Source organism: Coffea arabica, chromosome 5e, assembly GCF_036785885.1.
Source record: "Coffea arabica cultivar ET-39 chromosome 5e, Coffea Arabica ET-39 HiFi, whole genome shotgun sequence".
Lineage (NCBI taxonomy): Eukaryota > Viridiplantae > Streptophyta > Magnoliopsida > Gentianales > Rubiaceae > Coffea > Coffea arabica.
The window spans coordinates 49,270,355-49,286,476 of NC_092318.1; the positions used below are offsets into that span (position 1 = coordinate 49,270,355).

A 16,122-nucleotide genomic window follows, 5' to 3' on the forward strand; every position below is an offset into this window, starting at 1 on the left:
ATTTATGGTTGTGTACCTATTAAGTAGTGATCGTGTTGCTAGATAATTTACTGATAGTTTTGGATTTTCATGTTATTATATTTGGTATTTTAAGTAGCTATCAATTCTAATGCGACTTTCTAATATAAAGAGCTCGAAAGAATAAAATATTAATGTTTTTCAAAATTTTCAACGCTCAATAGTATGGAAGAGGAGAAAGGAAAAGGTGCAACAATTCATTACTCATTCTAATATAAAGAGCTCGAAAGAATAGCTTCGTTTGAATTAGTTATTTTTTGGGGTATTTTTGAAAAATATTACTGTAATAATGTATATGAAAAACTTTTATTATAAATATTTTTTAAAATATTTGATATATTATATGAATGTGTGATTTTTGAGTTATTTTTATTGGTGTATTACTGTAGTATTGTATTTGAAAAAAAAAAAAAATCAATCCAAATGGATGTTTTTCAAAATTTTCAACGCTCAATAGTACATGGAAGTGGAGAAAAGAAAAGGCGCAACATTTCATTACTCATTATTATGTTGCTTAAATACAATGCAAAAAATTACTGCACAGAGAAAGATTTTAATATCGTGTTAAAACTATCTCAAATAACTTTCATGGACTAAAATTGGCATAAACTTTCTTTCATTCTGGCTCTGTAAATTGGGAAAAAAATGAAGAAACGATGAAAAGCACCAGTAGAGTTTGTTCTTTCTAATATTCAATAGCCAATAGTTTCAAGGATTGACGATTCAATGTCTCAACAACAAGAAAGGCATCCTTGTAGTTGTAAGTCCTGACAAGTTTTGTGGTGGCCAAGAAATGGATCTTGAATTGAAACATGAGATCCAGCAAAAAAGTTTGGCTGCTTTTCATTGGCTGTGTGATTGAGATTGCCCATTTCTGAAGCTTCTTGGAAGGTGATTCCGTAAAGGTTTACAGCCTTAAATGCTCTACTTGCAGCCACAAAAAAATATATCGTCCAAACCAATTTTCGGACTTCCGAGACCATTGGCTCCGGGGCTAGACATTGAAATCAAATAGCTTCCCTGTTTCTTTCTTCTTCTTTTTTTTTTTTTTTTGAAAAAAAAGGAGTATCTCAATTTTGTCAGACTAATCTTCCTGCGCTTGTGCACCCCGCCTCCTAAGGATACACAAGCGGTAGAGAGGTGACTCGAACAAACGAGCTCGGGACCTAACTAGATTACCTCAAAAACATTCGAGCCAACCCCAAAAGGGCAATAGCTTCCCAGTTTCAAACAATGGTTATTTATTCATGTCAAAGACCAAAGAAAAAGTCATTTCTTTTTAGTTTAGCATGTAAGTACACTTCAGTAGTCCCCCCCCATTGGCTTGTTTTCTCGTGTTGCACAATAATAATAACATCTTGGTTATGTATGAATCTTGAACATCAAAGTTTTTTGAATTGAAAAACTTCAACATAGCTGCCAGCTCTTTTCGAATGGCTTTTGTCTCTTCACTCGATCTGAAGTCTAAACTGTGATTGTGATGCGTCAAATGCAGAATGCAGATCAAATCATTGGAGCTGGATTTGGTGTAAAGTAAAAACAAAAATAATTTGGGACTGCAAGAATATCAACGGCCTAGACAACTGGAAAAATGGCAACAGTCCATAATCTAGAGAGAAACTACTGAATACTTTAACATCAGCAACATTCTATCACAACAAGGTTTCAGCAGGAAAGAGAGCAAAAACATTCTAAACCTGAACATTTTACAGCAACATGGCCTGATGCCAAAAAGCCTTACTGGGGAAGAAAAAGGTTCATGAAATCTTGCCTTAAGTTTTTCATCTCTGACGACTCCCTTTGTAGAGAGGGAACCCACGTGATTCTGGGAGTCACCTCCTGAGGGAAGACCTGCATAAGAGATTTGTGGCTTCTCTGGGTGAACTGGAATCTGGTTCAGAATCTGGGTGAAGAAGCTCAGGAACCGTCCAAGATACATCATCAGGCGCTGCCCATTCATCGTTGAGCACTTGCTCCTCAGTTGAACGAAGAATCTTCCACCATTCAGAATTAATGTCATGGGCCTTAACCTCCGCCTGAATTAACCATAGAGAGGCATCAAACCAGAGTCCATGCATGACAAAGTCTATGAAGCTCAGTTTGATTAACAAATTCAAAGTTGTTTCAAATATCTGGACGCCTGCAATACTATAAAATGAATAAACAAGGCCTAAAAGGGACGCATGATATATCAACATAAGCAAATGCAACATGATAAATAAGTAATTTATTAGATACCAAGAACAATGGGATGTTGAAATCATTGTCTGATGATTAGTGAAATATTATGTTGGTAAACAAAGGCAGTATATCATCGATCATTCTGTGGGTATTTACTCATTCCAGTGACTAGATATCTCAAGCAAGCGAGGCAAGGAGTTTTCACAGGCCATAAAAAAAATTGACACTGAGAGTTTATGGCATATATACCTTTGATAACCCATCCGGACCATAGGATTGGTTCTGATTGTAACCGTGGTTCAAAGTTGCAATCGCGATCGTAACCTGAATCGTTACACATCAGTTTCGGCATATCGGTCACGGTCTCGGCACCTTATAAATATTACTTATAAATAAACCTGGAGAATTAACCTCATAAACCCGAGGAAACTAACAGGGCCAAGTGGGTTGGAGATAAAGGAAAGATATAATTAAGCTTTGTGTGAGTGAATACAATCATAATCATGTGTGAACTAGGACTTCTTCGTGCTATTCTATTTTATCGAGGAAATGAGTTAGAAATCAACAATGACTTGTATCGAACCTTCCAACGCTTTCTAACTTGTTAGTAATCTGATGTGATCACAAATGTTGTGAGACCTCAGGGTTTGGAGAAAGACAATTTGTTATTGGACCATGGGTCAAGCTATCTAATGAGTCTGATGGAGAAGGATAAAGAGAGGGCAATTTGTCATTTGCTTGTGCTTTACGAAGATTTTGTTTTCACTGACTGAACTTCTTGGTGCACTGCTAGACTTTGTTGAATTTGAAAACAACGTTTAAGGAAAGTTAGATTCACCAACCCCTTTTTTTTTTTGTTAAAATCAAAATCAATGCCTTCAAAAGCTAAGAATACATGTCAAAATCACACCTCTTCCCCCCCCAAACCCCAAACCTAATTACTGTCAATACTCGATGTTCTGCCGTCTTAATGGAAATTTGGACATATAAAACTTGTTCTCAACAACTTCAAATTTTGAAACATGTTTTTTGTCTCGTTTTTTCTCTTAGGGTCTGTTTGTTTCGGGTGAAAATGTTTTCCAGGAAAATATTTCCAGGAAAATATTTTCCTAATTTCCCGTGTTTGGTTGCACAAAAGTTACTGAAAACATTTTCCTATGTAAAATATTTTCACTCATCTTATGGAAAACAACTTCCCTTCCAAATTTACTGAAGTTGTTTTCCAAAATGCATGCATCCCGCCAGTAGTATGTTCCAAACTTACTCAAAACATCTTGTAGTATGTTCTTTTTTTTTTTTAGTGTAAACAGGAGGACTCGAACCCAAGACCTTTTCCTTACACTCCCTCTTCCGTACCACCCAACCCAACTCTCCCCCTAGTATATTCAAAATAAAAAAAAAAAAAACCTCATCCTGCTCATCCTATGCTAGTAATTAATTATGTATAATAGAGACATTCTTTTCTAGAGAAACTTTCAACAGTGAGAGTGCAAGATATATGTCACAATAAGCATTGCATGTGATTGATATTTGACACTAAATGGCCAGCAATTTGTTTATTGCTTAAGGAGATATTTTTTATTCATATATACATTTCTTCAAGATTTTTTAAAGTTAAACAATGAGATAAATTTTCTTATTTTGCATGGGAAGAAGTATGTAGTTATAATGTGTAGAAAGTAAAGATAGAGATAAAAGTGAAAATATTTCAAAAGTTAAACAAACACCAGAAAAATGAAGTAAGAAAATATTTTCAATAAGCTAACCAAACACCTGAAAATGATGAAAGGGAAATGATTTTCATGGAAAATTACTTCCACGGAAAATATTTTCCCAAGAAAAATATTTTACTTCCAACCAAACAGACCCTTAATGTTTTGAAAAGCAAAAATGTTTTTATCGAATCAATTTTGGTTCTTAATTTCTACAAAAAGTTATGACAACTATTCTAATCAGTCGAGACTTAAAAATTGGATTGTAATCCCTCTGTCCCCTTCCAGTTTCTTAGATCCCGTCAATTAATCAAGTAATTATACTTAATTTTGTTTTTTGAAAAAAAAATTATCTATTTGATTTGAAGTAAGAATTAGCTGCATTTAAATAAAAGAAAAACAAGTCAATCTAAGAATTAAGTTCCTTGCCCAATGCGCAATATTACACCTGGATATCTTTAATTAAACGCAATAAGCCTCGTAACTTTTTTTTTCCTCAAAAATTTCGTGCATAATTTTCACTTTTTCAATTTTTTACATCCGAAATAATTGAAATCCTACATTGGGTATTTGAATTTACTGTGAAATTATGCTGTTCAATTTTGCACCAATTCAAGATTCCCAATATTTTCTTTTTTTTTTTCTTTTTTTAATCTAGTTGATAAGTCTAAAAAAATCCCAACAAAGAAAATATAATATTCCAATCTTGTTCCCCCAAAAAAATTCTTATTCCAACGTTGCCCCTTTCTAACTTTGACTTTCTCCGCCCGTCCCTCTGTACTCGTCTCCCTACTCCAATAAGCTCAAAACCTCCGCCAACCGCCTCTTCCGCCGCCCATTTAAGATTCTTTCTCCTTCTTCTTCCTCTTCAGATGAATCTCCATTAAAAAAAAAAAAACTCCAAAAGGGTAAAATTTCGCTTTCAATCGTACAGAAAAAAAAAGGAAAGAGATGATGCTTCTAGAAGACTTGAAAAAGTTACCTACTCTCTTCACTCCTCTCCTGTGAACTTCATCAAAAATCTTCTCCATCATTATCATAATTAAGCTTATAAATTGCTCCAAAAAAAATTTTTTAAACTCAAAATTGTGATTTTTGACTATGGAGACGAAGTCGCAGCAGAGATTTGGATTTGGCAGACAATCGTCACTAGCTCCGGAGGGGAGAAACGACGACGCTGCGATTGCTTCTGTCGGAGATGATGACGTTGATCCTGGAGTGAGGCTAATGTACATGGCGAATGAAGGTGATGTTGAGGGAATTAAGGAGGCTTTGGATTCCGGAACGAGTGTGAATTTCCGTGATGTTGATGGTCGGACGGTGTTGCACGTTGCCGCCTGTCAAGGTCAAGACGACGTCGTCAAGTTGCTACTCCGTCGTGGTGCCGAGGTCGACGTCAAGGATTGCTGGGGCAGCACGGTATGATTTATCAATTTGTGTATATTGTAATTTCTGAAATTTTAGGAATTTAATGTTGATTTAGCTGTATTATTTTAGGAAGAAATCATTTAACTTTCCCATGTTTAGGTAGTTTTGTAATATGAGGCAATTTAGGAATGCGTGTAGCTTTACTTGCCTGTTGTGTATTTGTACTTTCAGTTAGGACTATTGGATGGACATGTAAATTCAACGAGAAATGGGATAATGTAGGTGATGAAGATTATGCAAATGTTGCTGGAATATAAAGAGGGTGTGGTATAGAGGATTTTATAAGAAAGACTGTTTTGTAAATTGGATATTGAGGTAGTAAAAGAAAATGATGCTCAGATTGTGAATCATAAGTTCAAGGATGTTAGAAGGACAAAAATATTTAGGTTCGGCAACGAGGTATTGGGGTCGAGAAAATGAATTTAACAAGTTTACTTCAACCAATTGGGGAACTGTTGGTTAGAAATAGGAAAAAGATACGGGCTTGTATGATGCAGGTCTTTTTCCTTGCTTTGTAATGGATTCTTGAAGGACAGCTTAACACTCTGTCACCTGAAGACTGGGAGACTTTTCCATTGGACTTCCTTTGTAGGCTAGTTTGATTACCTTAAAGGTTAGGTTTTTTAGACATCTAAATTAGTGTTGGATTTTCAGTGCTAGAACTGCATGGATAATCCTCTGAAATAGCATTTTAACTTGTTTAGTTAGTCATTGACCTCTATACATGTAATTTTGCTCTTCTGTTGCGGTATCTGGTTTCACCAGCATTTATAGATACTGAAATGACAAAGTTCAACTGAATAGCCTCTTGCAGATGCAATTTATTACAAAAACAATGATGTCATTAAGCTTCTGGAGGCACATGGAGCAAAACCTCTGGTATTCTTACTTGTCGTACGCAGCTGATTTTCTTAGTTTTCCTTGCGTAGCAATGCAGTGGCTCTAAAGTATGCTGAAGCATAATGTATTTTGGTTTCTTCAGATGGTTCCCATGCAGGTGCGAAATGCTCGTGAAGTTCCAGAGTATGAAATTGATCCGCGAGAACTTGATTTTAGCAAGAGTGTTGACATAACAAAAGTAAGTTTCTTTTTCTTTAGCTTATCATTGATCATTCATTTCTCTACATCGTTAAACATCTATGGCTTTTATCAGTATCAGTAGCTTGAATGGACAAGGATGTGAGAACATTAAATTATCGTTGGATCTCTTCTATTTGTCATTCTCAGTCAAGAATTTGCTGTCAAAGTAGTATGCTATTCTTAACTACAGAGAGGCAGGACCTTTGTATAATTCCCTGTGAAAGCAGGCATGAGAGAAGGTTTTGATCTTGGAGAAATGCATTTATCTATTTTCTGTTAGTAATTGAACTTTTATACCTCGTCAAATAATAAAGTGAATGAAAAAATTGCTTCTTTTCTGGACCTTCTGTGGGGATGGTTGTATTTTGTGATCATTTATTGTTTTCCTTGCTCTTTTTCTCCTTTTCTGCCCCTTTCCTGGATTTCTTATCTTTTCCATTGGACAACTGGAGCTGTTGCCACTACTATTCCCAACAAGACGGATGGCTTCAACTGCATCTTGATAACCTCTACTGGTTCTCTGCTGTATGTTATTCATGACAGGGGACATTCTGCATTGCTTCCTGGCGCGGAACCCTGGTTGCTGTTAAGAGACTTGGCGAGGAATTGTTGACTGACGAAGATAAAGTGTGGGTTGGTCATACAATACTTGGTTATTTATAGTAATTAGCATAATTTTTTAGTTACTTTGGCATATTAACCTTTACTTTTACTGGTTGTGCATGGTTATTCAGAAAGGCATTCAGGGATGAGCTTGCTCTGCTTCAAAAGTTGCGTCATCCTAATGTTGTTCAGTTTCTTGGTGCCGTAACGCAAAGTAGTCCAATGATGATCATTACGGAATACCTGCCGAAGGTGTCATTTATTTGATTTAGAAGTTTGACTATATCTTGCAACCAGATTTTAAACTTCTTTTGTGTTACAGTTTTCCTTCATTTTGCAGAACTGGTGAAAGCTCTGAATTATAGCTTCTTTTGAAGTTATTATGCTTTGATATAGGAATTTTGTTGGATTGTACACTAATAGTTTGCATGCAATCCACAGGGAGATCTTTGTGCATTCTTAAGACGGAGAGGTGCCTTAAAGCCAGCACTGGCAGTCAAGTTTGCTTTGGATATTGCCAGGTCTGTAATTGCTTTAAAAGACATTGATTGACTACATTATCTCTTCACCTTGTTACCTGGGTATTGTGGCTATGAATGTTTCTCTTGTAAGGCTAAAATGGTTGGAAAGTTGTATAGTCAGTTCTATAGTGCCTAATGTACCATTTACTGGTTTAAATTACTTCAGATGTTTAATTAAACCATGTTTTCTATCTGCTCTTAAACCACTTTTATTAAACACCACGGAATAGATAGTTCCCGCTTAAACAAGGAAAATTGGTTTCTAATGTGCAAATGACAGTATGAAAGAGTCATATCATCATCATAATACATGTATAATTTATGATAGTGATTCCTGTTTCGCAGAGGAATGAATTACTTGCATGAGCATAAACCGGAAGCAATAATTCATCGAGATCTGGAGCCTTCGTACGTTTCCATTTATTCAAGTTTGTAATTGGTTCTAAGGCAATTCATTTTATCGTGAGTTTGCCTTAGAAGGTGTAGAACTTATACTAATTGTCTCAGTAAGATGGCAGAAACATTCTACGAGATGATTCTGGGCATCTGAAAGTTGCGGACTTTGGACTCAGCAAACTGGTAATAGTTGGAACAAGAACAATTAAAGAAGATAAACCGGTTGGATGCCAAGAGACTTCTTGTAAGCATTTTATATGGTGACAGGCAATGTGGTTGAGGAAATTTTTAATCATTCAGAAGCTGAAATCATTTAATTAAATAGTTGAATAGTTTCTCCTTCTCTTGGACAGGGCGATATTTGGCTCCTGAAGTTGATAAAAATGAGGAATATGATACTAAAGTTGATGTCTTTTCATTTGCATTAATACTGCAGGAGGTAAGTTGTTCTAGATCGAGAATGCTGAAAATACAATTGTTTGGCTCTTTTTAACGTGTATGGTAGCTATGGAGAAACGCCTAAGAATATTACTGATATTCTTGACAGATGATTGAAGGCTGTCCTCCATTTTCTGATAAGCAAGAGAGACTAGTCCCAAAATTGTACGTGGCAAATGAACGCCCTCCTTTCAGAGCTCCACCGAAGCTTTATGCTCATAAGCTCAGGGAGTAAGCCCTCAAGTTTCTTTTCACTGAAATTTTCACATTTGATTCAGGAGAATGTGATGATCTATGACTTGTACATACGAATTTGCATGACCATCTAGTCCATTGCATGGTTTGAATGGATATTACTTGTAATATGATTGGAAGATGTTTCTCTTAATACTGTAAGGATCGAGGTTTGTACTCCTGTATCTTTTCTTAGTTTTCACGTGTGTTGCTTCTGTAACTGTGGAATTGACATGCAAGTCTGTTATCAATAGCAAGATAATTAAATACTTGTGAAAGCATTTTACCTTTACTCCCAAAGTGTAACTACCCTGACATATGTGGATTGGAGTATGAAGATTTAAAATGATGACCAGACGAATGGGAATCAACAAAGTAGTTCCTTGTTTGTGATTTAGGCATATTATTTTTTTAAAAGTCTGGACAAGGGTTTTATATGAATTGATGTAGTTTGTTTAGTGTTGAATATTGTTTATCAGTTCGAAATTGAGTAATCGGATATAAGGTCTTGTTTGGTGGAATTTAGAAAGGTATGTGCTGGTGCTGATGTTTTTGAGAATCTTTTGAGAATCTTGCCTTGGTTGCTATCCACTCAAAACAGTACATCTTGATCTCCTAATTTTCTGGATTTTCTAAAATACACAAAATTCTGACTACTTGCTGTACGATGTAGCTCAAGTCAATTTCGGAAAATCCAATAGAGCAATTAAATGTTATTTTCATTTGTGAATAAGTTACATGTATCCTTGGTTCTTAACTAAGACACCTGGTATTACTTGAATGGTTTAGCATTGTGGATTATGGGGGTTGATATTGCAATTCAGGTGTATGGCTTGCTAACAGGTTGATTGAAGACTGCTGGAAAGACAACCCATCGGAAAGACCAACTTTTAGGCAAATAATTTCCGAGTTGGAGGGTATTGATAGCCATCTCATTCGTGGAAAGCGTTGGAAGGTTCGATACTCTCACTCTCTCTCTCTCCCTCTCACATTTATCCTGTCCTGCCTCATGCCAGTAGATTCTGCTTTGCATGTCTATGAGCTTTTTGGGTATAATATCCAACTGATAGATGGATAAAAGTACACTCTGCTGTAATCCATAATATGTTCTATTCTGTTTTCTTCATGATTTGTAACGTCCATATTTATTGGCAAGTTACATTTCCTTGCGTAGATAATGGTTTTCCTATGATTTTGGAGTTTTATGTTTGAACTTGTTCCCTCTATTGCTACTGTTGCACTTTTGTTTTGAAAATTAAAGCACAGTGACCCAGGATTACTATCTCTAAATCCTTGCAGGTGAAGGCGCTCAAGTGCTTCCAAAACCTTGAAGCCATCCTTAAATTGGATCATTCTAATTCAAAAAACCGGTCCTCCCGTTCAAATCTCTCCTCCATTGGGTGACGCACACAAGCCAATTGTTCCCACCATCTGTGCGCTTATATAGCCTTCAATCTTTGACGTCTAAATTCTCTCGTTCAAGTAACAAGAATTTACTTGTGATTTTGCCCTTTTGTGATTTTGCCTTTATATTGTTTCGGACTACCATTTGTACAAATAGTACATGCTTACTGACTATGTACAGCCATATTGAACGACTTTGGACCATAGTTCTTGCCGCAGCCATCAACATAGAAGCTTTTGCCTTGCTTAATGCAGTTGTTCAAGTATGACCATCCACTACTGTTTTTCAACTGAAGGAAGGGTTGCACAATAATTATCGAGCTAACCTAATAAAGCTGTTCAAAAGCCTACTGCACTCTAGCAAATTCGTTCAGGGTTGTTGAAATAATTTCACTTAGAGCTGTAACTTTAGAAAATACCACCGCAACAAAAAAGTTCCCAAGTGCTCTTCGTATTTATCGAGGTTACAGAAGATTGGAATGCAGAGTGACTTGCTACCTCTTTACTAGAGCAGACATCTAAATTCTGGCTATCCCACGGGTTCAGGGTATCCAGTTATCTCGTCAATGGTTCCTGCATATTCCCAAATCTTTCTACAAACTGAGAACATTATACAAGTTCTAATAATAAAAAAAAATCCCACGTGCTAGCCTGCTAGGAAACTGACATATTGAAGATGCGACTTAGTCAGGACAACAAATTCCAAAGATTTCATGGCCAGCAAGTTTGATGCTGTAGGTACGCCCCCTGTTTTTATGAGAATTGCGAAACAGCCAAATAGGCAGGAGAGCATATTAGCCGTCCTACTTCACGGTACAGTACCTCAGCAGCGTTTCATGGAGATTGGGCTAGATGTCGTTATGATTTAGATAGCCAAATAAATGAAAATTTGCAACGCCTTCAAAAGAATGATAATTCTTGCAAATATGAGTGAAATCGTATCATTAACCCGAAAGATGAAAAAGATGATACAACTAATTGCATCTGCTTTAGCTCTAGCAGAAAAAGCATCTCACCACACAATGAGTTGAAGAGATGCCTATGCCTAATCAACTATGAGCATATAGAATCTCATGTGCACAGCACAGCCAGGTGCAGTGTTGATCCGGATTTCTGTATAAACGCCAGATCCCACTGAGTCATGCAAGGAAGACCAAAGAAATGCTGAAACATGCTGAATCTTTCGTTTTTCCAGCCTCAGAATATGAGAATCCAAAAAATGAACAAGAAGCACGTACTTCCAAGTTCACAGCCATGATCATTTGAAAAACTTTTTATTTGGTCTGCTACTAACCATTTTATCTGAACTATGAGGAAACTCGAAATCAGCATTGACATCCCCAGTTTGCTAATATCGTGAACTTGAAAGATTCTGATAGAATTGCAGAACCTTTGGGTCTGCCTCGATCTTAGAAGGATTAAAACCAGATAAATGAAGTCCATCCAAGGTTTTCACCCGTGAAAGCGCAACATAGACCATTCCACAGCCAAAAGCCCGACGGAGGTCTGTGTGAAGGCGGTCAAGAGTCATTCCCTGACATTTGTGAATGCTTAGTGCCCAAGCCAGTATGAGGGGTATCTGCTTTCGCTTAGCAACAACCCTTTCTCCATCCATTACAACCCATGTTTCTAAACCAATCTTAAGTACTTGTCCAGAGTCAAATTTTACTACAGGTAGTAAGTAACCATCACTGCATATGGAGTGAATATCACTATCATCACAGTTCCCAGCACTTTCATAAAAAGCATCAATTTTGTCATGAAAATCTATGATAGTACCAGTAGCCCCATTCACAAGTTTAAGCCAAGGGTTTATATTTTTGCAGAGCATCACCCTCGCACCTTTGCAGAGCTCAAGCTGATCAGGTGCAATTCCTGATCTAAGCTGCTTCTTTGATGGCTCTTCACCACTGTCAACAGCAGAATAAACAAAAATTTGCTCGCTTAAGCTTTGCAGGTGCTTCTTGTTCACCCTATTCACATCTTCATTCCTCGGGAACAGCTGTACAGCTGAAGGATCCTCCTCTGATGAGAAGCATCGTTGTTTTAATATCTGAAGGTCCTCAGGGTCACTCTCTCCTCTACGTATTCCCTGCAGTAATTTCACAAGATCAGCCTCTGATTGCCGGAAAACCTTTGTGAGCTCAATTTGCAAATCAAAACTTGCATTCCAGCAATCAGCTTCAAATGCAAATACTTTGGCACCCTTCTTCTTCTTCTTTTTGAGAACAGGAGGTAATTGGAAAAAGTCACCACTCACAACTAGCTGTATTCCACCCCAAACCTTTCCCTTCAACAAAGGATCCTGACCCCGTATCTCACTGGCTATGAACTCAAGATCATTGAAGAAGTCAGCCTCAATCATGCTACTTTCATCCATGACTAGCACTTTGGCCTTGATCCACCTCCGATATGCCCTCCTATCTGAAAGAACCCTAGATAGCAAACTTGCACGATCAACACCACCGAGACCAGTGCCTGCAAATGAGTGAAGGGTCATACCATTAAGGGCACAAGCAGCAACTCCTGTGGAAGCTGTCACAAAAACCTGGGATCGACCATGAATTTTCTTGAGTTTCTTTATAACATGCTCAAGCAAAGCAGTTTTACCGGTCCCTGCTGATCCACTGACAAATACAGACTTTCCCTCGAGAATGGCATTCAAGACTTGTGTTTGCTCATCAGTCCACTTCATTCTAGGCTTTCTAGGCATTTTAGGAGAATTCATTTTGCTCTTGTTTAAGACTTGAGATTGCTCATTAGTCCACCTCGTCTTCGGCTTTATAGGGGAAGAAAGACCACCCCATTTGCTCTTGTAGTTATATCTATTTTTGCTCCATTTTGTGCTATGGTAAGTGGCACTCGAATAATACCTCAATGTTGCTAAAGCAGAGGAGAACAACTGCTTCATTTTTTTCACCTTCCTTCTCTATTCTCCAATATATAAACCCAATATATAAACCTACTTAGACCAGGATATTGATACACCTCCACTTCTACATTCTAAATTCCACCTACACTTCCATGTAAAATCACACCCACGAATGGCAAAGGCGCTGGATTTGTGTCAACAACGAGAACTCCCGCCAGTAACATAACACAATCCTACACATTAAATAACTTCTACCTCCAATAACATTCTCATCCAAATCAGGGCTTTCAAAAGACAGAGATTAGCACCATTCTTTAAACATAAACTAGCTCAAAGTACAGCATTATAACATGTTCTCAGTATCTGTCTCAGTCAAATTTCACCCAAAGATTAAATCTTTATAAGTGAATTTACTAGAACTGATGAAAATACTAGCACTGATCAGTGTATCCTACTGAAATCATGAACGCGCTGCTGAAACTCGTACTTTAATTTAAGGTGAAAAGTGAAACTTTAGACCAAGAAAATATTACTTACCCAAAATCTTCGGCTAATGGGGAAAACGTATGAATGATTGAAAAGTGAAAACAGCAGAACAAGAAAAGATTGCTTACCCAAAATCTTTGGCTAATGGGGAAAAGGTATGGATGGTTGAATGCTCATTTCTGCAAGAATCCTCTCATAAAACAACGTTGGCATAGGCCATAGGGTTCCTCGGCTCTCACTTCCGGTTCCCTTCTTCCCACTTCTGACAGTTTTCGGCCGTCTTATTCGGGTCTCCAAAACTACAACGTGCTATTGTCTCTCTTGGGCCTGATAAGTCAGAGGAGTGTGACTTTCTGATGGGCTCAGTAAAATCATTAACTATAGGCCTATTGGATATGATTAAGGCGTCGTTTGTATGATTTGTTTGTTGGGCTTCACAGCAATTTTTCACGTGGGTACGGATGGCCTCATCGATTCTCTAGGCACAATAATCACTTCATAGGACATTTGCTAATAATGTAGATGACACCATGTCGGAAGTTTCAAGAATTTGCTCATTTAAAAGATTAATTTTGTGTACATTATGTATTATTAGTAGTACTCTAAAAATGAAGTTTAAATTCAAATTGGATAAAAATTAAAGTTTAAATTTAAATTAGAATTAAGTGACTTCCATCCAAGAATATCAGTGTATATAAAATTAATCATTTTTGATAATCTCAAAAAACCCGTTTACTCAAATTCAATTTCCTAATATTTAGGATTTGAAAAGGATCACGCTAGCACCAAGAGGTCTCGAAAGGAGGCATGTAGAAACAAGAAAAGAAGACTGATGAATAGTGAAACTTAATAGTCGCAATAAAAGAGCTTAATATCTACTTTCGCATTAGAGCAATTTAACTGAAACAAAATTTTCAATAACTCTGAATTCCAGGAAGACATGAATGAGTACTGGTGCCCCCCATTGGAATGTGAACATTCAAGGCTTTCACAGCCACATTTTCCCAATAACTATGCTTCCCCACAACAACAACAAAAAAATAAAAAACCCACAAAAAAGAACCCCATAAACGAAAAAAAATCCCAAATAGGTCTACTTGAAGAAGGGGTCTTCGTGTGAGAAGAAAAAGATAAATTACATACATCTTTGCCTTTTTTTTTTTTAGGGGGAAACATTTGGTCATTTTAAGGTGACAAGAGATGCTATGTAACCTGTCCTCAGCCCTGCCTATTTATACACACTTACTTTTTGTTTTGTTTTGTTTATTTTTACGTTCGCCATGTACGCACACCATCCCCTCAAAAACAGGAAAAAGAAGCACCAATTTGTCATACAACAGGCCTTTTCTGTCCACTTAACCTAGCTTCTTTGCTATTTCAACTACCACCACAGCCCTCCCACAATCCCTGCCGTCAACTTAGAATTGGCTCCTGTTTCAAGAGATTCTATGATATCTTTGCCAGGTGCCTTTAAAGAAAGGTGTCAAAAGATTATAAGCATCATCAACAGAAGAATTCAAGCCAATATTAAGTTGATGGTCCATCAGTGCTGACACTTATACTTCCTGCAACATACATATTTCTTGTGAACATGACTGGCTGACTTATAAAAATTCGTTCAGTTGTACGGAGATCATGTTACTAACAGTTCCAATTACAGCAAGCTGACACGTTTAAGTAATTGCGCAGGTTTAGTCGTTTAACCATGAACACTACTATTTTCACAAGTATGTCAAAAGAGCGAAAGATGTGTACATATGTCGCTCCGAGTACAAATTTAAGCAGCTAATCACTATCAAGAATCTGTTGCTTAAAACCCGGTTGAGTATCAATCATTTACAAAAGGATTAGTCACAAAAACTGAGTGTGAGCTGTGAGAGATAAATTCTCTACTGTGGCCTTCGAGGATCCGTCTACATTTGATTGGTGCAAGTAAATTGCATATTTGTGGTACTTGTAGTTGTATGTATGGACGGTATGCTTCTATATCATAGAAAATTGTTGACTAATGAGGTGAATCTAACTATGTTTTAATGTACGTAATTTCTAAAAGTGACCGAAGATGTGTCACTAAGTCAAAGTACTAGTGGATAACTAAGATAGGAAACTTCATCATTATATGAATCTTTTGATCCATGTAATGGAGAATAGTCATACGCTACTACTAAGAGAAATACTAGATTCTTTTCTCCTAGCATAGACTTCCTACCAAATACCAGCTAATGGAGTACTAATATAAAGTATGAAATCCCAAGGACGTGAGCTGGCTGGTGGATTGCTTACTGAATCCTCCATCCAGTTTCCGGATTGGATAGCTCAAAAAGGAGTTGTGCACGACAAATTGATATTGCATTTTAACATGTTTAGAGCACCATATCATCATGCAAACTAGTTAACTTTGTTTTTTTCTTGTTTTTGCTCCGTTGATGGTGAACATTTCGTATAGATTCAGGCTTACCATCAATGCGAGTGCTAGTGGCAAACAAGCTAAGTTGCTCTCTCTTCTATAACCAATTAAGAGCTCTATATTCTTCATGCTGAATGCTCATCACTTTGACGAAGTTGTACTAGCTACTACAGTTTGTAGTACTAGGTTACAGCAACCCAGAAGAACATGTCCCATATGGTTGGCTAATGCCCTAGCAGATACACCCTTTCTGAATTCTGATAGTATACCTGTTGCTAGAGAACCTCGAGTGGGGTACCGGTTAACCACGCAACAGGGACTAGATTTGCTTCACAATTTATA

General features: G+C 37.1%; 2 protein-coding genes across 2 annotated transcripts; one reads left to right on the forward strand and one right to left on the reverse strand.

Moving 5' to 3' along the window:
• The first annotated feature begins 4,633 nt into the window (after window positions 1–4,633).
• Window positions 4,634–10,265, forward strand: LOC113743664 (serine/threonine-protein kinase 12). The gene is made up of 12 exons (XM_027271713.2): window positions 4,634–5,330; window positions 6,144–6,218; window positions 6,322–6,417; window positions 6,963–7,048; window positions 7,154–7,274; window positions 7,464–7,543; window positions 7,889–7,951; window positions 8,062–8,183; window positions 8,293–8,378; window positions 8,487–8,608; window positions 9,455–9,566; window positions 9,911–10,265. The coding sequence occupies exons 1-12, from the start codon at window positions 5,013–5,015 to the stop codon at window positions 10,013–10,015; spliced, it is 1,386 nt and encodes a 461-aa protein (XP_027127514.1). The 5' UTR covers window positions 4,634–5,012; the 3' UTR covers window positions 10,016–10,265.
• A 649-nt stretch (window positions 10,266–10,914) lies between these two features.
• Window positions 10,915–13,615, reverse strand: LOC113687618 (ATP-dependent DNA helicase PIF1). Its single transcript, XM_027205188.2, has one exon. It carries the CDS (start codon window positions 12,924–12,926, stop codon window positions 11,364–11,366), a length of 1,563 nt encoding a protein of 520 aa, XP_027060989.1. The 5' UTR covers window positions 12,927–13,615; the 3' UTR covers window positions 10,915–11,363.
• Between the last annotated feature and the right edge of the window lie 2,507 nt (window positions 13,616–16,122).